This window comes from Anastrepha ludens, chromosome 3 (genome assembly GCF_028408465.1).
Source record: "Anastrepha ludens isolate Willacy chromosome 3, idAnaLude1.1, whole genome shotgun sequence".
Classification (NCBI taxonomy): Eukaryota; Metazoa; Arthropoda; class Insecta; order Diptera; family Tephritidae; genus Anastrepha; species Anastrepha ludens.
Genome location: NC_071499.1, coordinates 129437394 through 129458408, shown reverse-complemented (window position 1 = coordinate 129458408; position 21015 = coordinate 129437394). Strand labels below are relative to the sequence as shown.

Below are 21015 nucleotides of genomic sequence, written 5' to 3'. Positions count from 1 at the left end.
CTTAGCTGTGCATCAGAGAAGACTAAATAATCCACTACAGATTTCTTTTGATTTCCTATTGAAAGTGAATCGTTTATTGAAACTTGGTTTCGTTTAGCTGGTTTTACCATCTCTGCCACTCTGGATTTTCCACTTTGAGTTGAAAGCAAAAAAAAATTTGTAAATCGTGCAGCGCCTAACTCCAGTAAACTGCTACATACACTTTTTTTAATTTCTTGGCAACTCTACTAGAATATTGCTGTTTCTCTTACCCTCAACCTCTCCACTTCGCATTAAAAGGGTCCGCAATTCTTGTCTCTCTGTAAACTAGGCTTTATTTGTTTTAAATTGTTTACCAAATTTTTTTTAGTAATTATTTTTATAATTTTGGGTACAAGATGGGAAAAAATTAAGTCTTAATTTTTATTTCATTTTCTTATGCTATTTAAATATTTTATTTTGTTTTACTAATTTGATTTGAATATTTTGATATTTTATTTTATTTATTTTCCATGTTATTAAACTGAAGCTAATCATTTTAATTTTATTTTATGTTATTTAACTTAATATCGGTTAGGTTAGGTTGAACTATTAAATTATTATCTTCTTCCTATTTGGCGCGATAACCGCTTACGCGTTTTTGGCCGAGTTCAACAAAGCGCGCCAGTCGTTTCTTTCTCGTGCTAACCGGCGCCAATGAGACAGACCAAGTGAAGCCAAGTCCTTCTCCACCTGATCTTTCCAACGCAGAGGAGGCCTTCCTCTTCCTCTGCTACACCAGCTGGTACCGCATCGAATACTTTCAAAGCCGGAGCATTTGTATCCGTTCCGTCGACATGACCCAGCCAACGTAGCCGCTGGATCTTTATTCGCTGCGCTATGTCTATGTCGTCGTAAAGCTCATACAGCTCATCGTTCCATCGTCTGCGATATTCGCCGTTGCCAACGTGCAAAGGTCCAAAAATCTTACGCAGAATCTTTCTCTCGAACACTCCAAGCGTCGCTTCATCGGATGTTGTCATCGTCCAAGCTTCTACGCCATACGTTAGGACGGTCATGATGAGAGTCTTGTAGAGTGTTAGTTTTGTTCGTCTAGAGAGGACTTTACTACTCAGTTGCCTACTGAGTCCAAAGTAGCACTTGTTGGCAAGAGAGATTCTACGTTGGATTTGAAGGCTGACATTGTTATCGGTGTTAATGCTGGTTCCTAAATAAACGAAGTCTTTTACAAACTCGAAATTATAACTGTCTACAGTGACGTGGGTGCCGATACGCGAGTGCGTTTGAAGACAGGAGGTACTTCGTTTTGTCCTTGTTCACCACCAAACCCATTCGCTTTACCTCTTTATCCAGTTTGGAGAAGGCAGAACTAACAGTGCGGTTGTTAAGGCTGATGATGTCAATATCATCGGCATACGCAAACAATTGTACGCTCTTATAAAAAATTATGCCTGAGTGATTAAGTTCTGCGGCTCGTACGATCCTCTTCAACATCAGGTTAAAGAAGTCACACGACAGCGAGTCGCCCTGTCTGAAACCTCGTTTGGTATCAAACGGCTCGGACAGGTTCTTCCCAATTCTGACGGCGCTGCTGGTGTTGAGCAACGTCATCTTGCATAGCCGTATTAGTTTTGCGGGGATACCAAATTCAGACATCGCGGCATACAAGTAACTCCTTTCCGTACTGTCGAATGCAGCTTTGAAATCGACGAAAAGATGGTGTGTGTCGATTCTCCTTTCGTGGGTCTTTTCCAAGATTTGGCGTATTGTGAATGTCGATGGTAGACTTTCCACGTCTAAAGCCACACTGATAAAGTCCAATCAGTTGGTTGACGGTGGGCTTCAGCCTTTCACACAATACGCTCGCTAGAACCTTATAGGCGATATTTAGAAGACTAATACCGCGGTAATTGGCACAGATTGCAGGATCACCCTTCTTAGGGTGCGACCAGAGTGAACGCTGATGCCGAGCGGAGCCGAGCCGAGCTTATTGACGCTTATTTTCATGCGAGAAGAAAATTTGTATATAACACAGTGAATGCGAGAATCAGCGCTGAAATTCTCTTTATTCCATGTGTTTTGCTCTTATGTCATTTAATTTTGTTGTTCATTTGTGTTTATAAAATTGCTTTACACGGTAATGGATTCATCTGATGAAGAGTATTTTGCTTCTCCTAGTGTGATTAATGCAATTATTAACACAAAAGAGTTTGCAAAACATCCAATTACACTAAAAAGGAATGAATTTGGTGAATTTCATCATTTATATAATGATTTAAGAAAATATCCAGCTAAATTAGGATATGCAAAATTAGGTGTGCAAAATTTCAAGTCGATCAGATTTTTAGAAGCCAGTGAAAATTAAGCTCAAAGATTCCCTTACATACATACATACATACATACAACCCGACCTAATAAAAGTGTGTTAAAAACACAACTGCACTCTAAAAAGTAAACATCAACAATCCAAAAAAGCGAGCAAAACGCTTTGAAACTGTTTTCTCGCACTCATCGGCTTTGCTCTCTGCTCTTGTCGACGCTCACTGTGTTATACACAAGCTTATTTGTATTGACTTGTATGTAATCAGTTTTATCGCACTGACAATCTCGGCTCGGCTTTCAGCGCTCACTCTGGTCGCACCCTTATGGATTGGGCAGAGCACACTTAAATTCCTATCGGCAGGCATGCTTTCATCCGACCATATTTTGCATAGAAGCTGATGCATGCACCTTACCAGCTCCTCGCCGCTATGTTTGAATAGCTCAGCCGGCAGTCTGTCGGCGCCCGCGGCTTTGTTGTTCTTTATCCGTGATATTGCTATTCTCACCTCGTCATGGTCGGGTAGCGGAACGACAATTCCGTCGTCAACGATTGGGGTATCGGGATCTTCACATTCTCTGTGACATGCGCAACTGTCACTGTTTAACAGGTTCGAGAAGTGTTCCCTCCATAATTTAAGATTGCTCTGTACGTCAGTCACCAGTTCACCGTCTTTGTTCTTACAGGAAAATGCCCCGGTCTTAAAACCTTCTGTAAGCCGCCGAACTTTCTGGTAGAATTTTCGGGCGTTGTTCCTGTTGGCCAGCATCTCAAGCTCTTCGCACTCACGTATTTCGGCCTCTTATTATGCATATTTATAATTTCAAAGCTACATTTTATAAAACTTCTCACTCATTTACCCTTCACTCACTCTTCTTCTTTCTCCCTTTTGCAGGACTTCAAAATTTTCCAGTAATAGACATCGGAAACTGCAACCTTTTAGAGAAACGTGAGCCAATCGCACATCATTAGGCACCACGTTTTCCAATTTTTCCAAATATTTATAAACTATAATTGTAATCCAGATATCTAGCAGCAACAAACATATAGCACTAAAACTGATAAATGTAAAAAAAAAACTTAAAAAAACATCTTTCATAAGATACCCAAAAAAATCCACAAATATATTAAAAAAAGCCCAAAAATTCACTTTCAATCATAAAAGTGGGGTGAAAATTGCATGAATTAAAAAAAAAGCTGGAGAACCGTTAAGCAGAACAACAAAAACAACCACATCAAAAATCAATATCAACAGTCAAGTACTGTAAAATAATCGGGCTATTTGTAATAGCGAATTGAGTTTTGATTGAAAATTGAAGTAGAGCCCATACACAAACAACAACAAAAACAACAGCCGTTAAAAAACAAATCACAGCAATAATAAAAAACCTATAAATAGTGGAACAAAGCACCCGCAGCGGATATCGTAAAAATCGCCGTAGCAGCAGCAAAATAGCACCAAGAGGAAGCACCAAAGCTACTGTTATAATTAATAACAAATACAAAGCGCCAATTAAAGTAATAAGAAAAACGAACTTCATGAATTTATCAATAAAGAAGTACAATAAATCAAAAAATAAAAATTTAAGTCCCCTAACGTCTTCGGCATCGTCTTGGAGGGCGTTTCGGTTCTACGACGTCGAAGCGACTGCATACAACGAACATCAAGTGTACGCCGCAGCCACTACCATAATTGGAGTAGCAGGAGTCGGTACAGCTGCCGTAGGATCAGCAGCTAATTTACTGATGTTCAGTGCTATCAATTGGTCACCTTGTTGAGGTTGAAGCTGAATGTAAAAGCAAGCAACGTTGGCTCCAAAACGAAAGCAGCTAAACGAAGTGCCGCCGTATCGTATGCGAGTGTTGTCGGAAATATCGCTAAAGCAGAAATCAAAAGCAAAATTTCTCAGCTGAATCTGTAGCGTCGATTCATCCATTCTGATTTTTATATGAAAGCTACAACTAGATCGGTAGCAGCAGCAGCAACAGCAATAAAAACAAAAGTCACACTAGACAGCAAAGTGTGAGCCGCAAATTAAAGATCCCATAAAAATAAAATAAAACAAAAACACTGCGTCGAAAGCAAAAGCTAAGCGTTTTCGCCGACGTTCCAGTTTAAAAGAATATTGCCAAATCTACGCACAACACGTGGCGCGATTTATTATTACCAACTCTGAACATTTACAATTCTTCTATACGCAAAAACAAGAAAACTCAAATCAAAGGCCACCAACAACAATCATCAATTTGAAATCATAAAAACCATTAATAATAAAAACCACAATCAGCTCATTTTGACACTTAAGGAGACGGATAGTAAAAGAAAAAGGCAAAAATGGGTTCCGTCAATGTGAATCGTAATGTCACCGACATTTTCTATCGCTACAAAATGCCACGTTTGCAGGCTAAGGTCGAGGGCAAAGGTAACGGTATTAAGACCGTAATTGTCAATATGGCTGAAGTGGCACGCGCCATTGGACGCCCGGCCACCTATCCGACCAAGTATTTTGGCTGCGAATTGGGCGCTCAAACCCAATTCGACTATAAGGTGAGAGCTTTGGGAAATATACGTAGAAACTGGGTTACACTTTTTAGAATAGATGATAGTTATATTTAGACTAAAATATTTGGCCAACTAGTTGAATTTGGTATAGATGGAAGTGAAAAGAAAACTATATAATAATACGTTCACATATGAGTAGATGATCTACTTTTTCGCGCTTAACTCAAAATCCGTAATTAAAAAGCGCGATTTCCCATACAAAATTTCTCTCCCAAAATCTGAGATTATAAAATAATCGTAGATAATAATCATACTTTTGGACATACAACCCTGTGTTTTCTGTGTTATCGATAATTATTATTACGAATGTAAGGAGAAATATCAAAATAAAAAGTAAATGAAATGGATGCCGGCAAAGAAAACAGGTCTGTAAACATAATTATAATAAAATTTGTGTTAAATATTATTAATTATGGATTCATTTTACAGAAAAAAGCGTGTGTCCATAAACGTTTTGTACTCTTATTACTTATTATAAAATGTAATATTATAACAAAGCCTGATTTTACTCTATTTACGCCGATTGTATCGGTTAAAGAGAGAGCTCTTCTTTAGAAATAAACACGCGTCCTCGCAATTCAAGCGGAAGTTCAAGAATTCCCATTTTATTCAGAGTTGCATTTTTCCAAAACAGATAATACAAGCTTAACCTACGTTCACAATAAAATGATGCATGTAGAAATACGTTATTCTAATAATACAAGCTTAAGCTACGTTTACATAAAAATTTGTTCCTTTACAATATAGAATATCCCATGTGCATTGCTGCCATAATTTTTTGCAATCTCAGTAAACTTCGCATACGGATTTCCTCCAACTGTTTATTACAATATTAGCAGCCAATTGCGCAATTAAATTAGCTATTCCTTCTGCTTGTATAATATTTTCTTCATATCGTTAATAATAATTAAAGAAACCAAAAACACCGAAATATTCCACCAAAATAATTTCTATGAAGAATAACCTCTCAAAGCAGTATTGACAGCTGATTGTCAATTTTGCAGGTAATCTACCATATGTGAACGGGTAGATTTATAGGAGATTAATGCATATGTGAACGTATTATAAGATGAGAACTGATGATATTAGATTATGCCAGATTGTAATAGATTAAACTATATCAGAAAATATTATACTAGGTTAGATTCGCTTAGTTTAGATAACCTATAAAAATATACGTTTTTGGTTCAATTAGATGAGGTCAATCAAAATAGATTCAAATAAATATGGCTAAATTTTTAATCTTATTTCTTGTCACTTTTTTTATATCCTTACAAACACTAATCATCCATAATTTTGCAGAATGAACGTTTTATTGTGAATGGATCGCACGATGCCTGCAAATTGCAGGATTTACTCGATGGCTTCATACGCAAATTCGTCTTGTGTCCAGAATGCGATAATCCTGAGACCGATTTAACCGTTTCAGCTAAGAATCAAACCATTTCGCAAGCATGCAAAGCTTGCGGCTTCCATGGACTCTTAAAAGTCAACCACAAGGTGAACACTTTCATTTTGAAGAATCCGCCGACAGTGAATCCGGCCGCACAAGGCTCTTCACTGACCGAGGGCAAGCGCTCGAAACGTGGCCAAAAGAAGAATGGCGAGAATGGTGTAGAAGGTGGTGAAAAGGGTGCTAGCAATTCGGGTGGTGAATCGGATGGCGGTAGCGGCAACCAGGCCAGTCAAACTGAGGCCGAAATAAGTGCTGCTATACCGGAGAAAAATGGTGATGATGATGATGACGATGCTAACTGGAGTGTTGATGTGTCGAAGGTGAGTGGGGTTGTGCAAAGCATGAAAGTCGCTCATGTGGAATACTCATGCTTTTATTTTTGCTTATAACTTTTCATTCTCGTCTATTACACAGGAAGCCATTCGCGCTCGCTTGCAAGACCTTACCGACGGAGCCAAGGGTATGACCATTTCTGATGATTACGACAAGACTGAAAAGGAGCGCATTGACATCTTTTATGAGCTGGTGAAAAAGAAGCGTGATGCTGGTGAACTCGACTCGGTAGCCGTACACAAGGAGTTGATGATCGAAGCGGAACGTTTGGATATAGTGCACAAGGCTACGCTTGTTCTAGCCGAACTGCTCTTCTCCGACAACATAACGCAAGAGGTGCGCAAAAATCGTATTCTTCTGCTGCGCTTCACACACAATAACCCCAAAGCTCAACGTTATCTTATCGGCGGTTTGGAACAGATAATCGCTTTGCATTCGGCCAAATTGATGCCCAAGGTAGCTGGTATCTTCAAGCTATTTTACGATTCGGACATACTTGAGGAGAAGTCCATATTGGAGTGGTCGCAGAAGGTTAGCAAGAAATACGTTTCGAAGGATGTAGCCACGGAGATACACGAAAAAGCCAAACCCTTCATACAATGGCTCAAGGAGGCCGAGGAAGAGGAATCCTCTGAGGAGGATGAGAATGATTCCGATGTAGAGATTGAGTATAATGATCGTGCACGTGTAGAGCCTTTGAAGGCTGCCGCTGTAGCTACTGCGGCCAAGAAGATTGTCGACGACGATGATGAGGGTGAAGAAATCGACATTGATGACATCTAAAAAGGGCGTTAAGAAAGAAATAGCAAACAAGAAAATAATAACAACAACAACATTTGTGCGCAGTTCGAAGTGTAGCGGCGCAGCAGCAGAAAAAAAAACTTTCTTCGTTTTTCGCTAACGCAAATGCAGTTTTTAAAATATCTTTTCATGCATTTTTTTTGCTTTTTGAAATTCAGATTTTTTAGCTTTCATGCGCTCCCGCTACTAAGTTTTGTGTAGTGTATGTGCGTGCGTATGTCTTGTGTGTTCTTATCACGTTGCTACTCATACGCCACCTTGCATTTTTAATTGCTCTTATTTATTCCATTACCAGGCGTAATGCTTTTTCGCGGAGTCAAGGTTTAGAAAGTGGCTCAAGCGGAGCTTGCTTTTCATTACAATACAACACTTAACTGCTGCAAACATTTTCGTTTGCTTATTTTTCTAATTGATCTTGGATTATTATTTTTTGATTTATGAATTTGTTTTTTTCTTTTTTTTTTTTTTGAATTTAAGCGTTTTTTGCGTTTATAACATTTATACTTATTTGTAACGGCAGAAAAACGACATAGCTTCGATTTTGCACACACACAATCAAACCAACAAAACGAAAAAAAAAAATTAAAAACAAAATCATTCACAAGCTCAGAAAATTTATATAAATAACTGTAAACCAAAATATTTTTGAATAGTAGGTTAATATGTCAACTCTAAACACACAAATTTCCAATATTGTTCTGTCTCTATGCTTTCCACGCGATAGGAACGCTTAGTGCTCACTTTTCCGAAAAATATCCGGACAGAAATAGATAAACAAACTGTTGCAGGTAGTTAAAGCATACAAGAATACTTAGAATACGTTGACGGCCGGTGATTAAACCGTACCAGCAGGGCTGGATGAACTGCTACAACAGCAGAACAACAACAACTTGGAATCGAAACTGTTCAACCTAACAAGGATAAGAGTGCAGTAGCAGGGCTTTTGCGTTTTTCAAAGAACTGTCGTAAATTTTAAAATTTATTATGCAAGTAAAAATGTAAAAAAAAATTATGAAAATAAAAATACAAAAAAAATTCTATGAATAAATAAATGAATGGTATTCACTCGAACACAAGAAAAGGCTATAGTAGCCATAGGCTAAAATAGGCGGAGGGCAAACTGACCGAAAGAAGCATTTTTTGTGGCCCACGTGCTGCGTGGAATATGGTTTTTCCAAGCAGTGCTCGATTATTTGTATTCTCTACTAGTACTGTTTACTGTTTGCTCGCATTTATTTATTAGACTGGCATATTTCGATATGTGGGTGTGGTTTTCGAATTTCCACTATATTTTTCAACAGTAATTTACTTACTGTACATTTTTTTTTACATTTTCCTTATTTGTTGTTCTCTTTTTCAGCATTTTAGATCGTTTCTGCATTTTTTCGTTTAGCGTTTCCAATAACTTGTCTGTCTTTTATAACGAAAACATAAAAAAAAACAAATGGCAAACTCGCATAATTACATTTTTTTTTTTGCTAAATTTTATTATTTCCTACTTTTCTAGTACACACAGAAAAGCCACTTAATGCAAACAAAGAAAAAGAACCATCTAAAAATTAAGAATTAAATGTAAAAATTCTTGTACTACTATTATGTATGTTATATGTAGCTATACTGCAATTGTGTGCATGTATGTACATATATATAAGCATTCGTATCCAAATAAAATATTTTTTAAAAACTGATCCCAAGCAACATGCAAAATGTCAACGAATCCTAATAAAAAGAATATTTAAAAATGTAAAATTTAATTCTTATTTTAGTAAGAAATTTGTTTAATCAAATAGTTTCATCGTTGAGAAGATCATAGTTCGAAAGTAAAGTAAGAAAATAGTCAGCTGCTGTTCCAAAAATATAAAAAGAAACTTTTTTGCAGTTACGAATAGAAATTAGCAGAACCTTCAGTGCCGTACGTAGGTCGAAACGACGCTCAGTTATGTATATCTCCGGCCCAGGACTGTTAGCTCAGCAGTTATCTCCAGAACTGCTGTTACACCAACAACAACAGTCTCTTATGTAGCTAAAACTGCGACTATAACTCGGACAAAGTCAAATCTTTCGGAGACCTTACTATGAAAAGCAATTGGAAACTTGAAAACTTAAACTTAAGCAGTTGAAAGAATTTTTTTGGTTAGTTTATTCAGTAAATCTTCATAGAATAGTGCAACATTTGAACAATAATTTACTAAGTAGTATTAAAAATTGGACGAGTTATAGTGGATCTCCAGTGGCGCGTTGAAAAAAAGTTGTTTTGCGAAGCGCATCGTAACTCACAACAGAATTAGCTGAAACAAAAAAATTAATACGCGTTCGTTAAAGTAGATGTTTCTCGAGGTATTCCTGGGAAGTAATACAATTTTTTGTAGTAACCGGGGTTTGCTAACTTTTATTGTAATATTAATAATTATTAAAAAAACAAAAGGTTCCACGGCTACCTGGTGAATTATCTGAAAAAGTACTGCGTATATCTTCAAAAAAAACGCAGTTCGCACTTCCAAAATAGCAAGTTTCAGAAAAACACTTTTTTTGGGGACTTAAAACAGAGTTATATCTGTCCACGTCCCTTTACTTGAAGGGGATTTCGATTTTAGGTGGCAATCAAGGATGATTGCTAGGTGAAGCTGAAAGCGAAATATTAAAAAAAAATGGAATTTAACTCATTCAGGTAGAGCGGGGGCTCTCAGAGACTGATCTAGGCTGCCAGCCAGGTTGAAATATTTAACAAAAAATTATTTAACTCGTCCAGGTAGAGCAGGTCTTCTCAGTGGCTTAAAAACTACTTTGCCGAATGTGTTTCAACTTGAACGAAATATTAATCTCACATCGACCACTGCTAATTAACACTTATCGCTCGCAATTCAATGGATCTTATCGAATTAAAATTGCTAGCCAAAAACAGGACCAGGTGCAAATGCTTTATTGAAGCGCTATGCTGTCGGAAAATGCTGGAGAAAGCAGCTGCTGCTATTTCATTTTTACTATTTAAAAATCTGCAATTAAAACTATGTATGTATATACACACAGTCGTGCGTGCCAACCTATAAATTTTAACCTTTGCATTGTGAAATTCACAAAACTAGCTGAGCTCCACTGATTTCAATAGAAATTGCGCCTTGGGATAGGCAGTAACATTTAATACTCGCTCTCAACCTACACCTCCACAAAATTTATCCTCCACTAATTGTGAGTAATTTGAAATACCACGTCGCCACCGCTCAGTTTTTTCTGCCTCACCAACTCTGCTGTGCTCTTGCGAGAGAAAGCTTTAGTTCGCTCACGAATACTATGCAGAAGATAGAACAATTTTTATATGAGCTCCATCACGACCTGCACCAGCTGCTCTAAAATGCTGAACGAGCGCGTGTAGAGAACAATCAAACCATATACAACAAAACAAAACGTGGAGAAGCAGTAAAGTTTTCTTTTGCTTTGTTGTTGTTGTGCCAGCTAGTTTGCTTATTGTTTCGATTTTATGCTTTAATTAGAATCATTTGCTGTTTTATATGAGATGCTGAGAATTTAAGCGGCTCAGTTGGAGCGCGGCGATGCGACGGTATGCTTGTGTGTTTTATTATCTTCGTTATTTGGTGGAGCAGAATACTCAATAAATTGAAAAGAACAAAATTATTCGAAATACCAACACATGTGAACAAGAAGGTGTTTGATTTGTGAGTCGTGCTGAGTGTACAAGAACCAGAAAGTATGGAATAAATTAAAATGTTTTAACAGAAAACAAAAAAACGTACAGACGAAAGGAAGTGAAATAATTAGTTGAAGTGCAATCAAAATCTTAAACTTGTACCAAATACAGAAGAAAAAACTAGAATTTTTAAGTAAATTAGCTGAAAACGTGCTGCCAACAACTCAGCAAGCTGGCAGGCGATAGCAGCAGCAGCAGGGTAAGATCTAAAAAATACTGCATTTGCCGGTGGAGGAATAGTCAAGTCAATAATCAAGTAAGAAAAATTAACCAAAATTTTGCTGGCATAGAAGAGCTAAAACACGGAAGTAATTCAAAGTAAAAATGTGCATCTTTCTTCACTACTTTGGTTATTCTTTATTTCTGTAAATTTTCATATGTGTGTCAAAGTTGAAAGCAAATGCTTTAAGCTTTCCACATACATATGTACGTACGTGCATGTATATTAAGGGACCTCACCCTTCGTACGGTTATGATTCGCGTGGAACAGCAACCTTTTTGTATATATTATATATCTACAGTGTCACTCGAAATCGTACAGTGACGATTTTTTGCAACCTTTCAAAGTCTGTCCACGTCAGTCGGTTCTACGTTACCGGCACGATCCGGATTTATATCGGGCCAAGAACTGCCGCTCCAGCAACAATGCCCGCACATGCATTGGGAATATTTATGCAGGACAACAGCAACAAGAAATGTGTTCCCAGCAAAAAACCACAAGTGGGTAGCGCACCGGATTTGTAAAGCGCCGCATAAAATCCACTGCCATCCAAAGGCCTTTCACGAATTTCATACTTTAACGTTTTAGTGTTTTGTTTTTGCTTTTTCTTCCATAATATAAATATTTATTGCAAATACATTTTTATCATTAAATCTGCTCAGTTATCTCCAATTACATACATACACACACATACATATGCGCGTAGGTATATTTTTACTTACATATTTCTTATTTTCCCTTCCTTGCTATAATGTGTGTTTGCTGTTTAATTGCTTTCTTAATTGTTCTAAATAAGTATGTACCTGATTGACTATTTACAGGCTTGGATTAATTTCTGAAAATGTTCCACTTTTTTATTATATTATTGTTTATAAATCATATAAATATTATCAGATAGTAAAGAATTCAACTTTGCTTACATTTTCAAGTAATAAAACTATCCATTAAAAACATTACGAGCAAATGTTTCGATTGGCGGCTTTTGTATCTCGGTAGCTCACCTGAAATTTTTTAATAAATATTTTCGTAGAACATCTGGTCCTAAATTTACCCATTTCGAAGGACTTTTTGGGTCTTTCTTAATAGAGCTGATTACAGTGAATTATGTACAAGTATAGTGCATTGGTTCTGCTCAGTGTGATTGATACTTCTCTATATATTAACGTTCTCTGTGAGTGAGTTTCAGATTATTCGCGCTGTAAATTCCAAAGTGATTTCCCTCTCAATAGACCAATTATTGTGTTTATTTATTATATATTTTATTAAAATACTAGCTTGAACCCGCGGCCCCGCTCGCGTAGGAGTAGTTTTGAGGGAGTTAGGATATGTATATAAAAGAATTACAAACACTAGTTTCATAGAAAATAATTTTTTATTAATAACCATAATATAATATTACAATACCCGGCATCCGTTGCTGTGCCTTGAAAACAACCAATCAGAAAAATATCAAGCAAAATTATTTTTATTAATTTTCTATCTCAAACCGTTTTTGAACTTAGCATTTGGGTCATAGTTGGACAGCTTATGCGGATTATGAAGTCTAGAGTGTGCTATAAATAGTGGGAAATAGGAAAAACTAAGATTTTTTAGATTAAATTTAAGCAAATATTCGATTACACAGGCGAACAACCAAAAACCTTTTTCGATAATTTTAACTAATTACTTTGTAATTTGGTGTCCTGATTACGAAAAAAATTATTAAGAAGTTGTATCACCCATCAATTTTTCACATTTTACAATTAAGTAAAAATAAAGTTTATGTACCAAAATGTATCGGATATATTTCACAGTCCTGCGAGGTACAGTTTCTAAAACGGCTATGGGTGTTTCTTGAAGGTTTTTTATGCTGAAAACGAATATGACCTTGAAAATGCTCCAGCACGTCAGGATTTTTGGCAATTTGAGGTTAAATAGTCAAAAAATTCAGATTTTGGCCATTTTTTTAATTTTTTTTTTTTAACAAGGTAAAGTTTTTTTTTAATTTTCCACAACGGCATCGCAAAGTACTAGTCTTCAGCTTTAAAATCCATTTTTAAAAATATTTTTGCGATTAATATGAAAAAAATTATACTATTTTGAATTCGCCCTTTACAGGGGCGTTAGAGAGTAGGAAAGGTTGAATTTGCATATCTAAAAGTCTCTAATTCAAAATAGAATAACTTTTTTTACATTAATCGTAAAAATATTTTTAAAAAAGGACCTTAAAGCTAAAGAGTAGTACTTCGCGATGCCGTTGTGGAAAATTAAAAAAAACGTTACCTTGCTCAAAAAAAAAATTAAAAAAATGGCCAAAATCTGCATTTTTTGACTATTTAACCTCAAATTGCTGACGTGCTGGAGCATTTTCAAGGTCATATTCGTTAAAAAATATAAGTGTATAAAAATTTTTACGTCATTTGGTGTTGTCGTTTCGTAGTGATGCGCGGACAACGTACAGACATTCACTTTTATAGTATAATATAGATAATAAAAAACAATGTAATTCTTTTAAAATTTATTTCAAATTTACATAAAAAAACTTTCTTTTAAAATTTATTTAATTTTTTTTTTAATTTGAATTCTTTTAAAATTTTTTTTCTAAGTTTTTTAAATTAAATTTTTTTTTTTGAATTTTTTCAAAATTTGTTTTTATATTCTGTTTTTAATTTTTTCTCAATTTTTTTTTCTCAACTTTTCTTTATAGATCCTTTTGGAACATATGTCTTATAAATGAAAGTTTCTTTGTACAAAATTTATAAAAATTCGACAAATTTTGCTCAAAATTGCACGCCCAACTTTATTATTATTTTTATTTTCGTTATTATTGGTAGCCAAATGTAACAATTTTTTTATAATTTTTAGCAAAGTGCGTTGTTATTTTGTCAACTTCACACATTGCTCGTTATTTATTATTTTTTTTAATATCAAAACTCGGCTAACATTTGTGCGGGTTAAACAGATTTGAACTAAAATAAGCATACAAACAAATTTGTGAAGAAATTTTTTGTTTAAATGTATGTGTTTATATATATTACTGCTAATGAGATAATAACACTAGCCGCTTAATAGCCTCAACAATTATATATATATATATTATATATACCTTGATTGGTTGTGTATTTTATAAATATATATATATATATATATATATACTATAATTGGCGCGTACACCCTTTTTGGGTGTTTGACCGAGCTCCTCCTCCTATTTGTGGTGTGCGTCTTGATGTTGTTCCACAAATAGAGGGACCTACAGTTTCAAGCCGACTCCGAACGGCAGATATTTTATAAGGAGCTTTTTCATGGCAGAAATACACTCGGAGGTTTGCTATTGCCTGCCGAGGGGCGACCGCTATTAGAAAAACGTTTTTATTAATTTTTGGCTTCACCGAGATTCGAATTAACGTTCTCTCTGTGAATTCCGAATGGTAATCACGCACCAATCTATTCGGCTACGGCGGCCGCCTCAACAATTGGTTGTAGTAAAAAAAAAATGTCAGGTTAGGTTGCGCTTACTTTAAAGGAAATGAAAAACTCCTACAAATATTTTTAGATTAGTTAAATTAATTATTTTTAAAAAGAAATGAAATCTGCCATTAAGAGTTTTTTTAGACTATTTTGTGCTTATTCAAATTAAGTTATAAAAACCTTGATTGGTTGTGTATTTTAAAATAAATTATAAAAATGAATATTCCTTTAAAAATGTGTTTAGGTTAGTTTATGGTTATTTAACTTAAATTGAAAAACTCCAATATACTGATTCTTAAAAATAAACGCAGCTGGCGCCATCTCAATGTGAATTCCGGTTTGATAGAAATAAACGACCGACCCATGGAGGTGTTCCATTGACGATGGGCGAAGAGTGAGGTGTAGCGCATTAGACAGTGCTATTGGGTCGGGAAAAACCCGAGTCATTTTGCTACATTCAACCGACCTTCAATCCTTAGGAACGTTACCAGAAAGACCCAGATTTATATCCTGCCGATTTCGGTCACTTTAGCAGCATTTCAAAATTTTATGGGGAATTTGTCATGCTATTACTCGTACAAAAGCAATATCCGACTTATCACAGAGTCACAAAGTAGATTTATGCAATTCATATTTGGAATGAAAATATTACACAAATTCGCAAAAGAGGAAAATGCGAAATGCGCGACGTACTCAAAATACCTTGCGTCGGCAACATTTTTAATGTTTGTTCTAATGAAAAAGAGTGCTACAGGATTACCAAATCGATTTATTTCCTAAAACTTTAACAAAAAAATAATTTATTGCGGCTTATTTCGTTTTCGGTAATAAGATAGAGTTTTCGTTCGCGCGGACTATTCCGCTCTTGGTGAAAAGAGAGTTTTTGTTCGCTTTTGGGTCATGGAAATATTTATTCATCTATTAAGTATAATAATGTTATAATTAGTTTTTTAAAGTATGATCTTGAGTAGAATTTCACGAAGATAATTTTTGTGGATCATTTTAATCCCCTAGCTACCCTCTCTACAGATCAATTTGATCTTTTTTTAAGAAGTTCCCCGCTGTCGAGTTGAGCGAGGTGAAAAAGTTTTCGCGGTCAGACTTCATTTTTGACAATTCACACTATTCGTAGCTCGTAAGACTTCTCTATACATTAACATTCTCTGTCACTCATACAAATGCATAATAGAGAGGGTGATTTTTTAATATGTATATCGAAAGAATATTAAGATTTGCGTGAGCTGGAGCGATTTGACAGCACCTTAAAAAATCGAGCATTTTATGAGGAAAACTAATTTTTTTTTAATATTTTTTCCAAGCAAATAACCTCAGATGATAGAAGAGCTTGAGCTTAAAAGGCTTGCATAAAAATGTCTAAAATCAATGGAATAAATAATGAGATTTTTAGAGGTACTTTCAAAGTGGCTCAGCTCACGTAAATCTTAAAATTTTTCGGAAATATTTTGACGGAAGTCTTAAAATATAGCAAATTTTATTACTTCGATGGAAAATTGAGATTGACTCATCATAATTTGTATAAGTTTCATAACTCAAAATTTTGTTTATTATGTTTTATTTTGTTTTTTACAATTTTTCTGCATTTTTGACTTTTCATCAGCCATTTTTCAGGAAAGAATCACGTGCTATGCAAAAAACGATATGCCCCACTTCACAATGTCAACGCACTGTTATGGTCGAGGTGGCGACGGTGACGGTATGCAGCGTGCGTAAATATACAATAGGCTCCTCTATAAAAATATGGCTGAATGGTTCTTTATTGTTTGGCGAGTAGGTTTCTATAGTCAATAGTGAGACAAGTTCCAAACACCAATTGATAATTTATAAATTCTAGTAGATGAGCAGATAACTTGAAAAACAGTAAAGCCTATTAAAGGCAATTGGGTAGTTGTGAGTAATTAAGAGCAGTTGATTGTCGACATGCGGCTATTACAATCGCAAATTTATTTATTTATCAACCAATAAGTATGCACATATAGATGTATGTATGTATATAACACACATTATTTTAATCAGATAACTAATTGCCGGTTTTTATTAATTAACAAATCTCGATCAGCTGCTGTTGGTTATCTAATATTCGCTATCGATAAATGTGCCGCTTTTCGAGTTTTGCCTGATTGCTTATTTAAAAGTCATTCATTGCACCTGTGTGCAGTGGGGGGTGTAGATGGGAGGGAGTAATGTGCCTCGTGTGGGCTCCGAGAAACTGTAGTGGTGGTGCTAGAAGATTGCACCAGCGCATTACGCGAGGTAGAGGCTGAGAGGGCCAGTTTGGCCACAGTATGTCTCAAGGCTGAGCAGGTTTTAAGGTGGCAGCTTGGGTAGGGCCGTCTTTGCCAAACGCAGCGGAAATACACTTTAGCTCTTAGGTTAGGCTCAATCTCAGCGCTAAGGAGAAGTAATGGGATCAGTCTTGCTGCAAGGAGTAACTCGAGTGACAATAAACGAGGGGTGAGGTTCGGCGTACTTGGTAGTGCTGGTTTACTGGGGCGGCAGCCCTTGGCCGGGAAAAACTCGAGTCAGAACTTGGGACAAAGACAAAGAAATATTGCTGGCGACATTTAAAGGAATTGGTCGGTCGGTACTAAATTACGCTGCGCCCGTCTGGCCGCCCGGTACTAGTAATTCGCAGTGGACAAAGCTCCAGACCTGTCACAATACTACTATCCGGATCCGACAGTATATAGACAGAAATTAAACGACATTCAGCGGCAGACTCTCACCACCTTTTTAAACTCCCGACCCCCGAATGCCATTATCGGAGTCCAACCACCACCCATTGCAGACGAAGAGCTTCAGCTGCCTCGTGAGACCCGTGTTATCTTGGTACAATTGCGTTCAGGATATTGCAGTAGGTTAAACTCCTACCTATCCAGAATTGACCGTGACACACTCAACATATACCCGATAATTGGAGGTGTCCCATGCGACAATAACCATCTATTCACATGCCTCTTTGAAATCACTTGCATAACACACCTCTCCCGTGAGACACATCCCATCGAAACCACAAGTTTCCTATTGGATTAGTTAGACGAAGACGATCAGTGAGTACGCTGCACTGGCAGGGTTTACTGAACTACTAAAATTACTAAAACAACAACAATGTTTCCTGACTGTTTCTAAAGCTCCATCTGAGAGTCGATAGCTATAACTATATTTATAAAAGGACGACAATTGTAAAAGCCATTCCGATGAAAATTCCATTCGTTTTAGCAAGAGTAAAGAACGTTCATCAGCTCAGCCAATTAATGTAGTAAGTGGTTCATATCTAAGTGTTGTAGATTTGAAAAAGTCCCGACGATAAATATCTTTTCCGAAGACAGATTATCTGAGAACAAACTGAGTTAAAGACAACTGGCTTATGCATTGCTCACCTGGCTTTTATGGTCCGAAACTTGTTATCAATAAATTATCTTTGTGTCTCAATTTCCGTACTAAAATTAAGCTCGCGGCATCATAAAGATTAAAAACTGCAAAGGTAATATATAAATAAGTAAATATTTTAAACGTATTTACTGATAAGAAATTTACAGCTTCACAAAGCAAAAACACTTGAAGCTATCGTAGTGGCTGATTAAGTTTGTAGGGAAGAAAAATTTAGCTAAGGGATTTTAGCAGACTTTTGAATGCCCACAGTCTTAGCGTTTGAATAAACTGCGCAACAATCATTACAGATTATAGATTTATTCAACTAATTTTTCATTTCTTCTTTTGGTTTGCAGACGTCAACTAAAGCTTCGTCTTCCATCTCCGCCACAGAGTAACTGCCATCGACATGGATGTGACTAAGTTACCCAACTCACACGATGGTATCGAGGTACAAATGGACAGCCTAGACTCGAGTCATGCTTTCACGAATTCGCTCGAGGAGCCCAATCCGCCCAAACCCAATGTGTTCAAGTCGAAAATTTTCATCGTTACCGTAACCTTTTCCAGCGTACTTTTCACGATTATGTGCATCGGCTTTTTGGTGCATTACGAAATGGCTAGCGACGTATCTGATGGCGAGGATATACCCTTCTGGAATGTAAAACTGCCACAAGAACAGCAAGTGTGGTACGAGAAGGGCATTGAAGAGTTGAAGATTGCGTTGAGTCGCGAGATTAATCGGCGACGTGCCAAAAATGTTATACTCTTTGTGGGCGATGGCATGGGCCCGAATACGGTGACAGCGACGCGTATTTACGGTTTCAAAGAGGAAGGCCTATTGAGTTGGGAACGCTTTCCCCACATGGGCTTATTAAAGGTGAGACAATGCTGGCAGTTTTGGAGTCTGTTTTACATTTTCACTACCATTTTTATGCTCCTTACAGACGTATTGTGCCGACAAACAGGTGCCGGATTCATTTTCAACCGCGACGGCTCTTTTTGGTGGCGTCAAGGTCAACTATGAAACTGGTGGTGTCGACTCCAGCGTCCCGCTAAAAAATTGCAGCGCTTCATTGGACCCCACACACCATGTGCAGACCATATTGAAATGGGCGCAGGTGGATGGCATAAAAACAGGTTTAGTGACGACGACACGCATAACGCACGCGACACCGGCCGCTTTGTATGCGCATATCCCAGATCGGCGTTGGGAATGCGAGGCGACAATGTCAGCGGAAGCGCAGCAAGAGGGCTGCAGGGATATAGCGAGACAATTGGTGGAGGACGAAACGGGTCGAAAAATAAATGTGATCATGGGTGGCGGCCGCCAAATGCTGGTCTCCAATGTGACGGAAAATGCTGCAGATCCAATAGACACTTGGGCGTGTATTTCAAAAGACGGACGCAATTTAATCAGGGACTGGAAAACGCACAAACAACAAGCCGGCGAACGCTATGCAGTGGTGCAAAACAATGGCGAACTCAACTCGCTGAACGGTGACTCGGTCGACTATGTGCTGGGCGTCTTCGCAAACGGTCACTTAAAATATGATCACGAGCGCGATCGCAGCGTCGCGGGCATGCCATCGTTGCGCAACATGACCGTAAAGGCGCTCGAAGTACTTAAGAGCAAAGATAAGGGCTTTCTGCTAGTCGTTGAGGGTGGCATGATTGATCAGGCGCATCATCGCGGCACCGCCAGGCGTGCGCTATCAGAGACGTTGGCATTGAATGAGGCCGTCGAGGCGGCGGTGCAAGAGATGGGGTAGGTATAAGCGTTAGAACGCAGATAGGTACAAGTTTTGGCGTTACGCTTGAAGGTAGTAAAGCCCGCGAAAGCATAAGAAATAAGGAGCATATGCCCGTTCAGTACCTCAAGCGTTTTTATTTCTGGATCACTCATTAAACCAAATTCCTTTCTCCATTTACAGTCACCAAATGGACGAAACCCTAATCATCGTAACCGCTGATCATTCTCATAGTTTGACTATAAATGGACATCCGGAAAGGGGTGCTGACATATTGGGCATTGCCTCGAACTCAAAGACCGAGGGCACACCTTATACAACACTGACCTATGGCACCAGCTACAAGGGTTTCCAACCTGATGCGAATGGCCGGCGCGAAGATCCATCCGCCAAGGATACTACGGCGTGGGAATACACGCAACAGGCGGCCATAAACACCGACGAAAATTTGCATGGCGGCTCCGATGTCACCATACATGCCATGGGTAGGATTGCATTCAAAAATCCAAGTTAAAGCGCCAAATTTTGAAAATCTTGTTGTTTTTCTTTCAGGCGCCATGGCGTATTTGTTCCACGGCGTGCACGAAAACAGCTATGTGGCGCACGTCATTTCGTATGCCCTCCGTATCGGGCGCTTCCGCGATAGCACAATTGCTGAGTCATTGGCGGATCTGATGCCGTTATAGTATAAGATAAAATTAGCTTAATTGTTGGGTTGATGCTCATATACGAGCTGATAAGGACATGCGAACGAGCGAATGCTAATGAATTTAAATAAACGATGCGTACTCGTATAACCGTAATTCTACTTAAATTTTTAGTAATTGATTAGACACGGAGTAACTAACATTTTTAAACGCAAATTGAATAGTAATTACTCTAAGTGTGCGAGAATATATGAATATATAGATATGTATGTAGATTTATAAATTAGTTTAATAATGCGTTATTTATTTATTGTGATATGCCACTTTTATTTTTATGTTAAATTAATAGTATTACAATTTACAAAAAGAAAAATACCTAGAAAGGTAAAATAAAAATGTAAAAAC

General features: G+C 37.3%; 3 protein-coding genes across 5 annotated transcripts in view; all 3 read left to right on the top strand.

The window, feature by feature from the left end:
- The window catches only part of LOC128859225 (uncharacterized), a 28095-nt gene extending 23727 nt beyond the window's left edge, over positions 1 to 4368 (top strand). For both annotated transcript variants that reach the window (XM_054096039.1, XM_054096038.1), the window contains one exon: positions 3195 to 4368. In XM_054096039.1, coding sequence (XP_053952014.1) covers positions 3195 to 3252 — 58 coding nt within the window. In that variant the 3' untranslated portion in view covers positions 3253 to 4368. The remainder of the gene's footprint in view (positions 1 to 3194) is intronic.
- A 99-nt stretch (positions 4369 to 4467) lies between these two features.
- LOC128859222 (eukaryotic translation initiation factor 5) lies at positions 4468 to 9201 on the top strand. The gene is made up of 3 exons (XM_054096032.1): positions 4468 to 4847; positions 6165 to 6638; positions 6733 to 9201. The coding sequence occupies exons 1-3, from the start codon at positions 4635 to 4637 to the stop codon at positions 7432 to 7434; spliced, it is 1389 nt and encodes a 462-aa protein (XP_053952007.1). The 5' UTR covers positions 4468 to 4634; the 3' UTR covers positions 7435 to 9201.
- A 1766-nt stretch (positions 9202 to 10967) lies between these two features.
- Positions 10968 to 21014, top strand: LOC128859221 (alkaline phosphatase). Of its 2 annotated transcripts, none has more exons than XM_054096031.1 (5): positions 10968 to 11354; positions 18569 to 19092; positions 19160 to 19980; positions 20147 to 20448; positions 20516 to 21014. In XM_054096031.1, exons 2-5 carry the CDS (start codon positions 18622 to 18624, stop codon positions 20647 to 20649), a joined length of 1728 nt encoding a protein of 575 aa, XP_053952006.1. In that variant the 5' UTR covers positions 10968 to 11354; positions 18569 to 18621; the 3' UTR covers positions 20650 to 21014. The 2 variants fall into 2 exon arrangements, with proteins under 2 accessions (XP_053952006.1, XP_053952005.1); XM_054096030.1 differs by having other exon boundaries at positions 10968 to 11411.
- Position 21015: the final 1 nt, after the last annotated feature.